Source organism: Triticum dicoccoides, chromosome 5B (assembly GCF_002162155.2).
Source record: "Triticum dicoccoides isolate Atlit2015 ecotype Zavitan chromosome 5B, WEW_v2.0, whole genome shotgun sequence".
In the NCBI taxonomy this organism is placed as follows: domain Eukaryota; kingdom Viridiplantae; phylum Streptophyta; class Magnoliopsida; order Poales; family Poaceae; genus Triticum; species Triticum dicoccoides.
In genome coordinates this window covers 677210428-677224753 of record NC_041389.1, presented here as the reverse complement: position 1 = coordinate 677224753, position 14326 = coordinate 677210428, and the positions used below count along the sequence as shown (strand labels likewise).

Genomic DNA, 14326 nt, shown 5'->3' with positions numbered 1-14326 from the left:
ACACTATTATCCCATATATCAATCTTTATCTCCGGACCATTCCGGAGTTCCTCGTCATGTCCGTGATCATATCCGGGACTCCGAACAACATTCGGTCACCAACATACATAACTCATATAATACTATATCGTCAACGAACTTAAGCGTGCCGACCCTACGGGTTCGAGAACTATGTAGACATGACCGAGACACCTCTCTGGTCAATAACCAATAGCGGAACCTGGATGCCCATATTGGCTCCTACATATTCTACGAATATCTTTATCGGTCGAATCGCATAACAACATACGTTGTTCCCTTTGTCATACGTATGTTACTTGCCTGAGATTCGATAGCCGGTATCTTAATACCTAGCTCAATCTCGTTACCGGCAAGTTTCTTTACTCATTACGTAATGCATCATCCCGCAACTAACTCATTAGTCACATTGCTTGCAAGACTTATAGTGATGTGCATTACCGAGAGGGCCCAGAGATACCTCTCCGACAATCGGAGTGAAAATCCTAATCTCGATCTATGCCAACTCAGCAAGTACCATCGGAGACACCTGTAGAGCACCTTTATAATCACCCAGTTATGTTGTGACGTTTGGTAGCACACAAAGTATTCCTCCGGTATTCGGGAGTTGCATAATCTCATAGTCATAGGAACATGTATAAGTCATGAAGAAAGCAATAGCAACAAACTAAACGATCAAGTGCTAAGCTAACTGAATGGGTCAAGTCAATCACATCATTCTCTAATGATGTTATCCCGTTAATCAAATGACAACTCATGTCTATGGCTAGGAAACTTAACCATCTTTGATTCAACGAGCTAGTCAAGTAGAGGGATACTAGTGACATTATGTTTGTCTATGAATTCACACATGTACTAAGTTTTCGGTTAATACAATTCTAGCATGAATAATAAACATTTATCATGATATAAAGAAATATAAACAACAACTTTATTATTGCCTCTAGGGCATATTTCCTTCACTCCCTCCGTCCCATAATATAAGATCGTTTTTTACACTAACTCTTATATTATGGGTCGGAGGAAGTATGTCGGAGCGACGACTTCATGTCGTGTTGTGGGTTGTCGCTCTGGCTGCTTGGGCGGTAGAGTCTCGACTCATCTAGTATGCGGCCTCGGAGCCAGTGTGTGTGCTGGAGTGGTGGATGTGGATCGTGTGGTGGAATGTGAACTCCGGTTGCTTGGGCGGCAAAGTCGCCGGCTTGCATGGAGTGCAGCCTCGGCAGCGTGATTGGCTATTTATGAATTTTCAATCCGTTTTTCTCATAAACTGGTCAATTCTCTTCTCTTACATGAGAAGGCAAAGTTTGTGCCTGTTGCTATATTTTTTTGGCATTTGTTCAATAGTCCATCATAACTAGTTTTATTGACATCAAACCATAATTACATCTTTGATGGCTCCATATTTTACACATTTTCACATCTCTTTTGTTGCACATTATCTTCGTGTACCAAGTTCTATCATGTCTCATTGAGCCAATTATATGTCCATATGCATGGTTTCTAGTTTTTATCATTTTCACTGCAAGCGTTACATATCTTTATTCTTAGTTAGTTTATATTTGTTTTCTTTGTCTTTGTGTGACTTGTAGGTGATGCGGACTTTCCATGCACTTAGCATGATCAAAGGAGTACAAACGATGGAAATCAAGGTCCCCGACTTGGCCATTTTGGACAGTGAAAAAATCATTTTCGTAAAGTGCTCCAAATCAAGATCTAAAACCCGGAATGAATCGGCGTCAAATTCTGAGTTCGTATGAAAAAATGACAACCCTTTTACCAGAATGGGACAGAGCCCAAGATGGCCCACCGAACGACCGCGTACGTTCGTCCACGCGCTTGTATGAGCCCGAATTTCGTCCCTGTTTGCGCCTACGAATTCCTTGGCCTTTAAGACATGTTTTGGGAGAAGATAAGGCTCACCTAGAGCCCTTGGATCAAAGGAGAGATGCTACATCAACGAATGAGGCATAGCGAGAGCTTTTATATATACACCATCAATCCTAGCCGCCGCAACCATCCATCCTTCATCATGAAGCCATCTCACATCCACGTCCAGCCGCCGCCATCACCAAATAGGCAAGAACGCACACCATGGTAACCTTGAAGGAGACCGGAAAGGAGCCACCGCCGGTGGGGCGCGACCATCGGCCACCACCACTACCAATTATGAGATTAGAACATAATGGCATATTTTCTACCACGCCTATCCTGAATGAGAAGAATCAGATCAGTATAGCAGAATCAGATCAGTATGAGAAGAATCAGATCAGTTTTCTACCACGCTAATCTAAATTGCATATCCAATTCATGATACTCTTCCAAAATGGGATTATCAATACATGTACATGTACGAGAAGAGGATTTGTAGCACCTGGGTGCTCCACGCCCCTATAAATATTTAGTTAAAACATTCAATATTTTCTTTTTTAAAAAATTGGGGTTTTGGGATATGAAACCTGGGTGACCATTCAACTTTCGTGAAAAAATACCAAGAAACATATCTGTAGCAAAAAGTCAAAAAATCCCTATATACATAAAAAAACTGTTTTGATGGATTAGTTCGGCCTACGTTTTCTTCGTCACGGGTACATTTCATGATATTTTTCTACGAAACTTCATACGGTAGTGAGGACCCAAGTTTGAGATGCCAAGATTTCAGACTTTTTTGAATTTTCCCATCACTTCTTAATTAAATCTGCCATGTGCTCGAGTAGTACCTTTTCTTTTCTGGTTGCAGTTTGAGTAGTACCCCATTTTTTCTTGAGAACAGGCTGTTGTTATGGCTCTGAACCCCACTTTTTTTTGAGCTAAACTCAAAGCCCAACTCTGTCTATCCTTTGCTGAGGCCCAGATACAGCAAACGCCAGCCCACTGATCCAACGTACAACGACAGCGCTCCCTCACGCCCCCGCGGCTGCGACTGCTACTGCGTTCTCGGTTTTTAGTCCCACCTCGCCTGAGGAAGGGCATCGAGCGGGAGCGCTCGCTATAAGAAGAGGACCAGGTGCACCCTTGCTCCATACTTACCTGGACGGGGTCGACGAGCGATCAAGAAGGCTCGTGGCCTAGGTTAGTGGCCCACATTGCACTTGGTGGGTGCGCTGGCCTATCATCTCCCCAAGTGGGAGAGTGAACGTCATAATTTGTGGTAGAGGGGGTACGCGTTCGCGCGGCCCCTGCCAATTCTTCAAAATTAAATTTTAGTCCCTGCCCTGTACGGTACCTGCTCTCAAACAGACAAAGAGTCGTTGCTCAATTTTCATTCCAGTCCCTGCCCTGTCCAGTGATGCGCTGCAATTTGTAACATGGTCCATATTGCACATTTTATCGGATATCTGTAATTCATTCATAAGAAATTAGAAAATATCAACATATAATGTAAAATCTGGCATTTTTTTCGTATCGTAATATAATAATGCGTTAGGCTCAACGTGCCAAGCTAAGCCTGGAAGCACGGCCATGGCGACGAGTGTCTGCCTCCCCCGGCCACTAGCAACCGGCGCGCGCGCCTCCATCTCTCTCCCCGCCCGCCCCCGCCGCCTACCACGTTCACGGCGCAGACCCCACCGTCTCGGCGGCGCCGCCGCGGGGATGGACGCCCTCCACGTCTCGTCGCGGGACGCGGAGCCACTCCTCCACCCCGTGTCGGCCGCCGCCGCCGCCACTGCGCACCGTCGGCTCCGCGTACGGCGCACGACCCCAGTCCTCGCCGCCCCAAATATAGCAAATCCCCGTGCCTTCTATTCCGGGGCGAAATTTGGGCGCGGCGGTCTTTTGACGACATGGGCGGTGATGTGCAGGTGCGGACGCACGCGCAGGGCGCCGACGAGTCGGCGACGGGCGCCGGCGGCGGCGCGGCGTCCGGGGCGGACGACTACTCGCTGGCGGCCGTCATCCTCCCGTGAGCTTATATCCCTCGCCCCCCATCCTTTAGTGGCATTTGGGGATAAATGCATTCCTAGCTCTAATCAAGCGTTCCAGATCGCGCAAAACAGCCATTTGGGGGAAGAATCGAACCTACTGCTTCTGTGCATCATGGATACATTGCTCAGTAGTTTTGCTTTGTCCGCCGTGTTGAATTAGGGCTGCAGCTTAACGTGGAATTAGCAACGATGTAGTGCATTGTAAGAAATGTGCAACCTGATTTAACATTGTCTTATGCTATGTTATGCTGCCTAGATACTAGACTGTCAGGAATTTTGTTCATGCCAAACCGTGGATATGTTAGATTTGCATACCGGTTCGACTACAGACAATTGTTGCATCTGGGTTTGGTCCAGTGTTACTTGTCGTTGCAATTCTGTTTGGTTTATCAATTGGAAGATACAATATATATAGGGTTGGCACGAAAGTATGTCGAGCTTTTAGTACTAATGAGCCAATGTTTGGAACCTAGGTTTGTGTTCCCTGCATTGGGTGGCCTCCTTTTCGGTTATGACATCGGGGCAACTTCTGGAGCGACCATATCTGTGCACGTGAGTCCCAATTTGATTGTTCCACTATTTCCTATAGTTGATGTTCGCCCTCACATGGTTTCTTCCTCATTCTTCAGTCTGCTGAGCTCAGTGGCACCACCTGGTTCAACCTCTCTTCTCTGCAGCTAGGGCTTGTGGTAAGCCTTTTGGGAGATCTCTGTGTTTTATAAGCTTACGCCCCACATTCCTAATCATTAATCAAGAACATTGTTTTTACCATGTAGTCAGGAAAACTGTTGTGCTTTAATGAGCTTTATTGCCATGTTATTTAGGCCAGTGGTTCACTTTATGGTGCTCTTATTGGGTCCATTCTTGCATACCGCGTTGCAGATTTTCTAGGTGATTTGAAATGACAGTGTGCTTCAGTATTCCTTATTATGTATTCTTTGAAGATGAAGCGAATAACTGCTACTACCCATCTTGTTGCAGGAAGAAGAATAGAGTTGATGACAGCAGCTGCATTATATATTTCTGGTGCTTTGACCACTGGATTAGCTCCTAATTTTGTAGTCCTGATCATAGGTCGTCTCCTTTATGGCGTTGGCATTGGTTTGGTGAGTAGCTGCAAGCACAAGTATTTCTATCAAACACCCTTTTTACCACCCCAAAACTCCCAAAAAGGGGAAACTGGGAGGAACACGAGTCAAAGGAACATATTTATGATTAACTAAAGGCTTGAATGGATAGAAGTGTCTGTTTGTGTTCTCTAACTTTCAGTCATGCCACTGAACTACCATGGTGCTCTGTTCCAGGCAATGCATGGTGCTCCCCTTTATATTGCAGAGACTTGTCCTTCACAAATACGTGGAACATTGATATCTTTTAAGGAGCTGTTTATTGTAGGAGGAATACTGGTAACTATCTTGTCATATAGTATTTGCCTAAACACACTATATTCTCATACAATAAAATGCATGATCTGATGCCGGCTGACCATTTATTATTTTAACAATTTACAGTTTGGATACCTCGTAGGGAGCTACGAAATCGATGTTGTAGGCGGATGGCGGTACATGTTTGGTTTTAGTGCTCCACTGGCTGCTATAATGGCTGTTGGTATGTGGAGTCTACCACCTTCACCTAGATGGCTACTTCTCAGGGCAGTGCAGGGAAAAAGCCCTATGGAAGACAACAAAAAGAAGGCAATGAATGCCCTGAGAAGACTGAAGGGTCCTTCAGCAAGTGACAAGGTTTTGACAGATGAGATTGAAAATAATCTTTCCTCAATTAAGGCTGCTTACGCAGATCAAGCTGAAGGAAGCATTTTTCAAGTATTCGAGGGAGCAAGCTTGAAAGCCTTCACTATCGGAGGAGGACTGGTTCTCTTCCAGCAGGTTTTTATCCTCTTCAGTCCCACTAATACGCAGCTTAACTGAATTTAAAATCTTACCACCCATTCCACCATCCTTTTTTTAGATTTGAAATTCTCTGCCCGGTTAAGTTAAAATTCAAATGTCCTTTGCATGTACTCCCTCTGTAAAGAAATATAAGAGCGTTTAGATCACTACTGCTGCTGTAGTGATCTAAACGCTCTTATATTTCTTTACGGAGGGAGTACTTTCTATTCTAAACTATTTATATTATAGTAGTATTATATTTGGCTTGGGAAGTTGAATCCATATTGAAAAATTTCCAGCATTATTTATTAATTCATTTCATCCTAATTTGGACCATTTTTTAGTAGTTTTCAAGTCAGCTAAAGTGCTAAACTTTTTTATTTGTCAGATAACAGGCCAGCCAAGTGTTCTATACTATGCAACCTCCATTTTGCAGGTACCTCAGTTTTGCTTCGAGCTGCTCAATTGGTTCGTTTGATTTAGAAATTAGAACAGATGGAAGTCAATACATCTTTTCATATTGCTGCATACAATATAATTTGTTTATGTCCGTCTTCTGTAGACTGCTGGGTTTACCACTGCATCTGATGCTGCAAAAGTGTCAATTCTGATTGGGCTGTTCAAGGTAATACCACGGAGCTAGATCACTACTGTACTCTGCTGGGCATAAAGTGTAATAGTTGAATCTTTTTGCAGTTTGTGATGACAGGCGTCGCCGTGCTTAAAGTCGACGATCTTGGAAGACGGCCGTTAATGATAGGAGGTGTTAGTGGAATTGTGAGTAACTCTATCCTTTCCTACAACTTATTTAAGTTATATGTTTGCTACTGAAAGTGTGACCCTCATTCCTCGCCTCCTATTTGAATTGATAGTCGTACCAGGCAACTAGGCATATATGCTAATTATATAAGCGATAGTATTATAAAGGGAAATCTCTAATTATGATTAGAGGCTTAAAAAACCTTTGCAACTTTAGTAATTTTCATCAGGCATCTAAACACTTGTACATGTTGTATTATGTTGATATAATTAGGTTCTGAAAGAGTAATCCTTTTGTTTTCTTCTTCAACCTGGAAATGCAGACCGTTGCACTCTTCCTGCTAGCAGCTTACTACAAGGTTCTCAGTGGCTTCCCTTATGTTGCTGTCGGCGCTTTACTTCTTTATGTTGGATGTTACCAGGTTGGTGCTTTACTTGTGTATATGGGGTATTTATAATGAGTACCGAGTGGTACGAGAAATTAACATGCCTTGTGTTTCAGCTTTCGTTTGGTCCGATAAGCTGGCTAATGGTCTCTGAGATCTTCCCACTCCGAACAAGGGGACGGGGAATCAGCCTCGCAGTACTCACAAATTTTGGATCAAATGCGCTAGTGACACTCGCATTCTCGCCCTTGCAGGTAATGGTACTAGAATTGTTATCTCCTTGTTTATGTATCCCTTGAAGTTCAAGCCTATTCGCCTGGACAACACGTCAGAACAACCGTTTGACAGATGTATGAACAAACTGAACAGTGGCGCCAACCAATTTAACCGCATTGCTTTCTTCATGTCTACAGGGGTACCTCGGACCGGCCAACGTCTTCCTTCTTTTCGCAGCCATATCGCTGCTCGCCCTCCTGTTTGTCATCCTCAACGTCCCAGAGACCAAAGGGCTGAGCCTGGAGGAAATTGAATCCATCCTGAAGAAGTGAATGGAAATGCCTGCTGATATTCATCCTCTAGCCTCTTCCATGTCCGCGCCGTGGATTGGATCGGAGCACGCCACGACACCGTTAGCGCGTCTCCCTGTAAAGCTCTTCCTGCCGATTTTGCCTGTGTAGTTATATAGCTGTACATGCATCGATCTGTAGTTGTACTGACACTCATGACCACGCTTTCACGACCTCTTTTCTGAATCAGCTGTCATTTCTGTTGCTGCCTGTAATTCTGATGTTACTGTCAACAGTGTATGTATGTGTCTATGGGAAACCGCAGTTGCAAACTAGCTCCCACATTGAAGAGAACTTTCAGCTGAAGAGGAGCTGCCGTTTCTCGTCAGGGGAGTTCGACGCCAACGTCCGCATGGTGGCGGTGGTGAACCCTGACGTCGACGGGAACGACACTCCGACGAACCCGTCGAACGCCTCGCTGTGCTCGAACAGCGTCATGCTGTTTCCAAGATCCTCCGGCGACGTCTCTGGCGCCGGTGCCGCGCCTTCCAGCATCTGCACCACCTGCCTCATGCCCGGCCGCCGCAACGGGTCGGGATGCGAGCAGAGCAGCCCGAGCTTGAGGACGAGCTCGAGATCGTCCTCGTCGCACTTGCCCATCCTCGGGTCCCTCGCCTCCGTGATCTTCCCGGCCTTCCAGTGCTCCAGGACGAGCTCCACGAGCCCCGGCGACGGCGGCGAGTCTTCGGAATCGTTGTTGCTGAATACCACGGGCCTCCGGCCGCACGCCACCTCCAGCAGGAAGGCTCCGAAGGCGAAGACGTCGGAGCTCGTGCTGGCCTTGCCGGTCTTGCTCATCTCCGGCGCGATGTACCCGAGCGTGCCCACCACGCGCGTCGTCTGCGGGTCGCCGCCGTGGTCGTAGAGCCGCGCGAGGCCGAAGTCGCTGAGCTTGCCGTTCATGTCGGCGTCAAGGAGCACGTTGCCGGACTTTATGTCCCGGTGCACCACCACCTGCTCCCACCCCTCGTGCAGGTACAGCAGCCCGGCCGCCACGCCCCGCACGATCTTGGCGCGCTGCTCCCAGCTCAGCTCCGACGATGGATGGCCGAACAAGTGTTGGTCCAGGCTGCCGTTGGGCATGTAGTCGTAGACGAGAAGCAGCTCGCCGCGCCGCCGGCAGTAGTGGAGGAGCTGCACCAGGTTGCGGTGGCGCAGCCGGCTCATGCTCACGATCTCCGACACGAACTCCTGCAGCCCCTGCCGCGACCCGTGGGACACCACCTTGACGGCGACCTCGGCGCCGGTCCTCGGGAGCACGCCATGGTACACGCGGCCGAAGCCTCCGGCGCCGATGAGGTCGCGGAAGCCATTGGTGGCGCCGTGCAGGTCCTTATAGCTGATCCTGTGAGGGCCGTACTCTACCTCCCAGTCTTCTTCCTCCTCGGCGAACTGCCGGCGCCGCCGCACCACGAGCGCCGCGACGGCCGCGGAGGTCAGGAGCAGGATCACGACGACAAGGACGAGCAGCGTCATGGGGAGTAGCAGCGGCGGCATCGTTCTCTTGGATGATGGTGATGATCCCGACGACGGGAGCCGCGGGGGGCCGCGGGAGCTTGGAGAGGTCGAGGTCCTGCGCGCGGCCGCCGCCGAGGCGAAAGCTCCAGCCGAGGACGTAGTGCGAGCTCGCGGCAGCGCCGTTGGCCGCCGAGAATCCCACGTAGGTGTCGTCGGCCACGGCCGACGAGAGATTGACGTGGCACGACACGAGCGGGACGGCCGGTCTGGGCGCGCCCGCCGGCGACATCGTCACCTCGAGGCGCGCGCTGGCGCCGTCGTACTCGATCCACACCTGCAGAGGCGCGTCGCCACCGCCAGTCAGGCTGATGTTGTCGAATTTCGTTCCACCGAATCCGTCGTCGTGCCAGTACCCGGCCGGGGTCGAGTTAACAGAGCGGAGGCCGTTGACGTCGATGCCGACGTGGTTTTCGTCGGCATCGTCGAACTCCGCGTCCATGGCGGTATCCAGCTCGACGACGAAGATTAGGCTCGTGCCATTCCCGAGGCTGTCCGACGTGTTGAACAGGCCGAGGTACTTGCCGGCGACGGCGCCGGGGACAGCGATCGACGGCGCGAGCGCGAAGGCGATGCCGTGGCCGTGCGCGTCCGGGTACCGCGGCGCGATGGCGACCACGAAGGTGGTGGAGAAGGAGACGGGCGCGCTGGTGGAGGCGTCCCGGAAGCGGAGGGGCGCCGGGTGGAAGCCGTGGCCGAACGCCTCCTTGGTGTCGTTGGTGAGCCGCAGGGGGCCGGAGGGGGCGAGCACGGCGGCTGCGCCGGTGGTGGCCACGCTGCCGACGGCGAAGCCGGCATACACGAACTCGTCGGCGCAGGCGGCGTCCCGAGCGAGGAGGAGGAGGACCGAGACTAACGCGGCCAGCGCGATCATCACGGCGATGACCGGCGCGAGCAATGGGAGCAATTGAGCGTGCGCGCTCCGTCGCGGTGGGGCAGGGTGGTGAAGTAGTCGTCGGGGAAGTGGACGGCATTGGAGGGGAGTGCGAGGTCAAGGTTGCCTCCGCCGAGCTGACAAGGACGGGGAAGATGGAGATGGAGGCCCGCCGGAGGTGTTGGCAACGAAAGAACCAACGATCGAATTATTTAAATGAAAGGTGTAGAGTAGAGAAACGTTGAAATCAATCCAAGAGGTTGTGTCAAAATACCTTGTAACTAACAAAAGTTACTCTTATATACTCCCTCCGCTTCCATATTGTAGTGCATATATAGATTAAAAAAAAATAAACTTTGTAAACTTTGGCCAAGTTTGTATAGAAAATTATTTATATCTAAAATACCAAATATAATAAATATGAAACTATATCTTATGATGAAACAAGTGATATATATTTAACATTTTAGATGTAAATATTTTTCTGTACAAACTTGGTCAGAATTTGTGATGTTGGACTTTTTCAAAAAAATTATATACACTACATTATTGAACGGAGAGAGAGTATTTTTCCCCATTCGATTCAAATTGGATTGGGTTCCTCCATAAAATTAAATCTCCCGCAAAATAGCCGTGATAGCTGCACTATAGTGCTTGGGAGCCTCGCCGCTACGCTATGGCTGCTGTCACGAAATCCTCCACAAGTCCCTCTAAACAGCTCCAAAATCGTAAAAACCTCTAGAAATCATCTCTACCACCTGAAAAGTTGCTGCTATTTGCTGCTATTACCTGCTACGATGGCCGCTATAGATGTTGGGAGAGGCCGCCGTGAAATTGCTTCTCCCATGATTTTAATCTTTGCGTCCACTATCAGAAGATAACGTGCAAAAATGTTGAAAGACAACACCGAGCAAGTTGTCACATGTCAATCATGTGGGTCAAACAACCAACTTACAAAAATTAGTTAGTATTACTATCCTCAAATTTCCTATGATAATTCTTTGAATTGGTGTCACTCACACAGAATTGGATCTAAAAGACAATGACCGAAGAGAGCTATTAGAAGCGGATTGCAAATCTATAAAAATTGGAAGTTTTAGAAAGCCAGGAGAAAGGCAAAAGATTGCTTGAAATGATCTATGCCCTATCCCATAAAAGCAAAGACGCAAATCGCGTGCTATTCCCGAGAAGTATCCATTGGACACACTTTTTTCGCTTTCAAATTGGTCTGTATTTCCAAGAGCAGCGAACTCTCGGAGGCACGCTCTCTTTCTCTCTCGGGATGAACATTAAATTCAGGAATTATGTCAAAATGTTTTCTATAAAAATGTAAACATGAAAATGTGACGAGTCATCTGGCTGCTATTACATTTCCAAACAGAAAAAAAGTTCGGAAGTATTCGCCAAGGGAAGTGGACAACATTCGAGATGAGGTTGCTCCGCAAGCTGGCAAAGACGGGGGAGATGGAGATCAAGGTTGTAGGCGCTGTCAACGTACGAATCAACAATCTAATTTTTTTTTTGCGGAAGAATCTATTTTTGTCTTGACCGAGAAGAAAAGCATTTCAAAAGATCAACTCAAGAGGTTTCAATCAATCGGATTTTTCCTTCGAGATAGCGAAAAGCCTTGTAACTAAGAAAAGCCATGCTGAAGTTATGCAATGACCTATGCAACAAACAACCAACATATGGACATTCTTTAAGATTACAGTTCTCAAAGTAAATTCTCATAAGTTACACATTCAATACTACATATAGGAGCACTAAAACTAAGTGCCCAATCTATTGCAAATGTAGATCTTTTTAGGATTTCTCTTAATCATGTATTCTTGGATTTTTTTTCCTACATTGATTACCATATACTCCCTCCGTCCCGAATTACTTGTCGCAGGTATGGATGTATTTAGATGTATTTTAGTTCTAGATACATCCATTTATGCGACGAGTAATTTGGGACGGAGGGAGTATTTCATGACATTATTCGATGTAGTAAGTGATGGGGGGGGGGGGTTACATTTTTATGGTATGACTATTTTTATTGGAGGAACATATTTCCATCAAAATTAGTTACTAACGATTTATTGTCCAAGTTATTTTTTACAGTCTCTAGATCACGGGAAGAGAGCGGGGAATCAACAACTAACTATACGTGGTGCACACCCTACACAAACTACTATCTCTCTTCTGTCATCAACAACAAATCTTAAGTTATACTCCCTCCGTTCCCAGATACTTGTCTTTCTAGGCATTTCAAATGGACTCAACATACGGATGTATGTAGACATATTTTAAAGTGTAGATTCACTCATTTTGCGCCGTATGTAGTCACTTGTTGAAATCTCTAGAAAGACAAGTATTTAGGAACGGAGGGGGTATATGCTAATAAATTTATACCGTTGAATTTTATTCGATTCTAGTTCTAATGCAGTAGTAGTATATTCTTACGATATTTTTTTCGGAAACTGATGATATATAATTGGCATTTCGTTGGTCAAAATCGATGACCTAGAGATATACTCATGCATTGCTTTTTTTTTTTGAAATGTTCAAACTAGTGTACTGGTTAGTGCACACCACTGTGGGGCCAAAAAAGTCTTTTTCTTCTTCTCTGCCAGTTAGCATTGTGGAATTACCCGCAAAAAGAAAAGCATTGTGGAATCGTCGTGGATCTCCTAGGCCAGGTGTAATCAGCCCTGATACCCCGCAAAAAAAATACACCACACGTACGCGGACGAAATACGGGCTAGGTACATCGGATGGATCGTCTCGACGGGAACAGGTACAAGCGCCAAATACTGCAACGACACACCTGCTTATTTTGAACGTTGATTGACGGCAATAATTGTGGTGCCTATGTATATGCATGTCTCGTTTTCACTTAGACGACTTCATTGACTTGTAATAGTATTATACTCCCTCCGTTCCGAAATAATTGTCTTTCTAGAGATTTCAACAAGTGACTACATACGGAGCAAAATGAGTGAATCTACACTCTAAAACATGTCTACATACATCCGTATGTTGTAGTCAATTTGAGATGGCTAGAAAGACAATTATTTCGGAACGGAGGGAGTATATAGGTGTATGTATGGAGTCATTTTCGTATATGTGTTATTGTCTAGGTCAAGTTAAGCAAGTCTAGGGCCAAACGCGTCCTGCTCCAGTTAAATCTTTACCCATGGCTTCAGTTTGACTGTCAGATAGCAGCAAAACTGTTTTCTAAGTGGATGATGCTAGGATTTTTCTAGACCTTTAGATCTCTATCCAAGGGCCTGGATTCATACTGTATCCCTCCCTGCGGTGCTGGCGCCGCTACCTTCTTCTCAGGTCTGGGAGGATTAGGAGGAAGAAAGACGGTATGTATATGTGAAGTATACTCCTTGTTAGATGATTTTATTTTTCTTCAAATTAGTGGCAACAAAGAGCTACTAAATGATTTTAGAAAAAAGAATGTCGTCGCATTCACGGCGCTTTTCCTACGTGGTGGTGCTGAAACGTCACATTAGCTATCACATGAGCTTGTGCTCTCTACGACGACATGGCAAGGTAGAGTTTAAGTTTTTGTTCTTTTTTCCTTTCGTTTGAGCTATGACGGCGTTTTTTCTTCCCCCAAAAAAGGGAACCCTACTTAATGTTGAGCTCATTACTGAAAGGGCATGAGGTTCCTCTCCATGTTCAGCTCCGATCAAACGGGTACTCCACTGATTTTCAGGTGTTCCTCTGCTTTGGTAGCTCGGTGGCTTCGACCAGATTCCTGCTGCAGGACAACCTCAACATGATGCCGGGTTCAAGCCAAACACTAGGATGAGAGAGTCGTGATGTTTTTTTGAAGTGCCAGTGAGAATGATGTGAACTTAAAATATTGTGTTGCGTGCTACCAATATTTTTCTACTGCATGTTCATCCCCGAATCCCGACAACAACAAGCAAATAGTGACTATCATGGATTTCACAATCATAATATAGATTTACGTTTTTCTCCATGGTGTATTATAACATCATCTCTAATCTAAGTTACATTTTCGGTGTTTGTCTTTGTAGTTACTTTGATATGCAATATATGCCGGTGTAAGTACTTCTTTAAGACTTTGACTCTAGTTAGCTCCATGTACCTAGTTCGCACTAGGGCCTACACCTACAAAATGCCAGGGTCGGCCATGGGCTCGACACCTTGTGAATGAAGAAGTCCTGGCCAATATCGGCAAACGCATCGCCCATGCCCTGCAACACAAGCTATGGAACTAGAAAAAACATAATTGACTTGAAGTCGGCATCCTCGTTCATGCGACACTTCATCACCATGAGTGCGGCGGCATCCAAGTTTGAGTAGCCAAACAACAGGATGACGGAAGTAGTTTTTTGGCCATATGTCCAAAAGGACAACTGTTGAACCA

The 14326-nt window shown here is 46.5% G+C and overlaps 1 protein-coding gene, 1 non-coding gene and 1 pseudogene across 2 annotated transcripts; 2 read left to right on the top strand and 1 right to left on the bottom strand.

Moving 5' to 3' along the window:
• The first annotated feature begins 3040 nt into the window (after positions 1–3040).
• On the top strand, positions 3041–3201 carry LOC119313126. Its single transcript, XR_005151515.1, has one exon. It is a non-coding gene; the product is annotated as a U1 spliceosomal RNA (small nuclear RNA).
• A 244-nt stretch (positions 3202–3445) lies between these two features.
• On the top strand, positions 3446–7759 carry LOC119312560 (D-xylose-proton symporter-like 3, chloroplastic). Its single transcript, XM_037588288.1, has 14 exons — positions 3446–3705; positions 3822–3922; positions 4418–4496; positions 4574–4633; positions 4769–4835; positions 4926–5050; positions 5249–5350; positions 5456–5830; positions 6222–6269; positions 6396–6458; positions 6530–6610; positions 6916–7014; positions 7095–7232; positions 7392–7759. The coding sequence occupies exons 1-14, from the start codon at positions 3481–3483 to the stop codon at positions 7524–7526; spliced, it is 1698 nt and encodes a 565-aa protein (XP_037444185.1). The 5' UTR covers positions 3446–3480; the 3' UTR covers positions 7527–7759.
• LOC119312559 lies at positions 7720–9964 on the bottom strand (annotated as a pseudogene).
• Between the last annotated feature and the right edge of the window lie 4362 nt (positions 9965–14326).

Coding starts and splice junctions, on each gene's coding strand:
- LOC119312560 (XM_037588288.1), top strand. CDS start 3,481: ATGGCGACGAGTGTCTGCCTCCCCCGGCCACTAGCAACCGGCGCGCGC. Junction 4,836..4,925: donor CCGCGTTGCAGATTTTCTAG/GTGATTTGAAAT, acceptor ATCTTGTTGCAG/GAAGAAGAATAGAGTTGATG. Junction 6,270..6,395: donor ATGCAACCTCCATTTTGCAG/GTACCTCAGTTT, acceptor CGTCTTCTGTAG/ACTGCTGGGTTTACCACTGC.